The 531-nt window shown below is 67.0% G+C and overlaps 1 protein-coding gene across 1 annotated transcript in view; it reads right to left on the bottom strand.

The window, feature by feature from the left end:
- SLC6A2 (solute carrier family 6 member 2) overlaps positions 1 to 531 on the bottom strand; it is a 79,928-nt gene that overhangs the window by 77,369 nt on the left and 2,028 nt on the right. Inside the window, exon 2 of the mRNA XM_009276731.1 lies at positions 127 to 427. Coding sequence (XP_009275006.1) covers positions 127 to 427 — 301 coding nt within the window. The remainder of the gene's footprint in view (positions 1 to 126; positions 428 to 531) is intronic.

The following is a 531-nucleotide window of genomic DNA, read 5'->3' as shown; positions in this document are numbered from 1 at the left end:
GGGGTGAGCCTCGGCTCTTGGCTTTCGCCCTGAAACTCCGGGGAGAAGGAGGGGATGCCGCCCTTGCGGCGGTACGGCTTCGGGGTGTGGGGCCGGGGAAAAAGACCTCGCAAGCGGTGCTCTTACCCCCTCCATTTTTGTAGCAGAGGTAGGGAAATCGCCAGACGTTGGCCAGGTCCACGGCGAAACCGATGACGGAGAGGAGGAAGTCGATCTTCTTGCCCCAGGTCTCCCTGTCCTGGGCGCCGTAGCGCGGCGCGGGGGCGGCGGGCAGGAGGCTGCTGCTGGTGTACTGCACCCCGTTGTGCTCCTTCACCAGGATCAGCTCCACGTCCTTCTTCGGGGGCGGCCCCCGCGCGGCGGGTCGCGGCGGGGGGCCCCCCCCCGACACTTTGCGGTCGGGCTGGATCTGTTTGTTCATCCTCGCCTTAAACATCCAGAGAGAGCGAGCTGAGGAGGGGGAGCGGGCGAGGCGGGGTGTGGGAGCGCAGATAACGGAAGTGCACTTCCCGCTGGAGGCGACTCCGCGCT

This window comes from Aptenodytes forsteri, unplaced genomic scaffold, assembly GCF_000699145.1.
Source record: "Aptenodytes forsteri isolate BGI_AS27 unplaced genomic scaffold, ASM69914v1 Scaffold33, whole genome shotgun sequence".
NCBI classification, from domain to species: domain Eukaryota; kingdom Metazoa; phylum Chordata; class Aves; order Sphenisciformes; family Spheniscidae; genus Aptenodytes; species Aptenodytes forsteri.
Note: the sequence above shows the minus strand (reverse complement) of the source record. Positions and strands in the feature narration are given on the sequence as shown.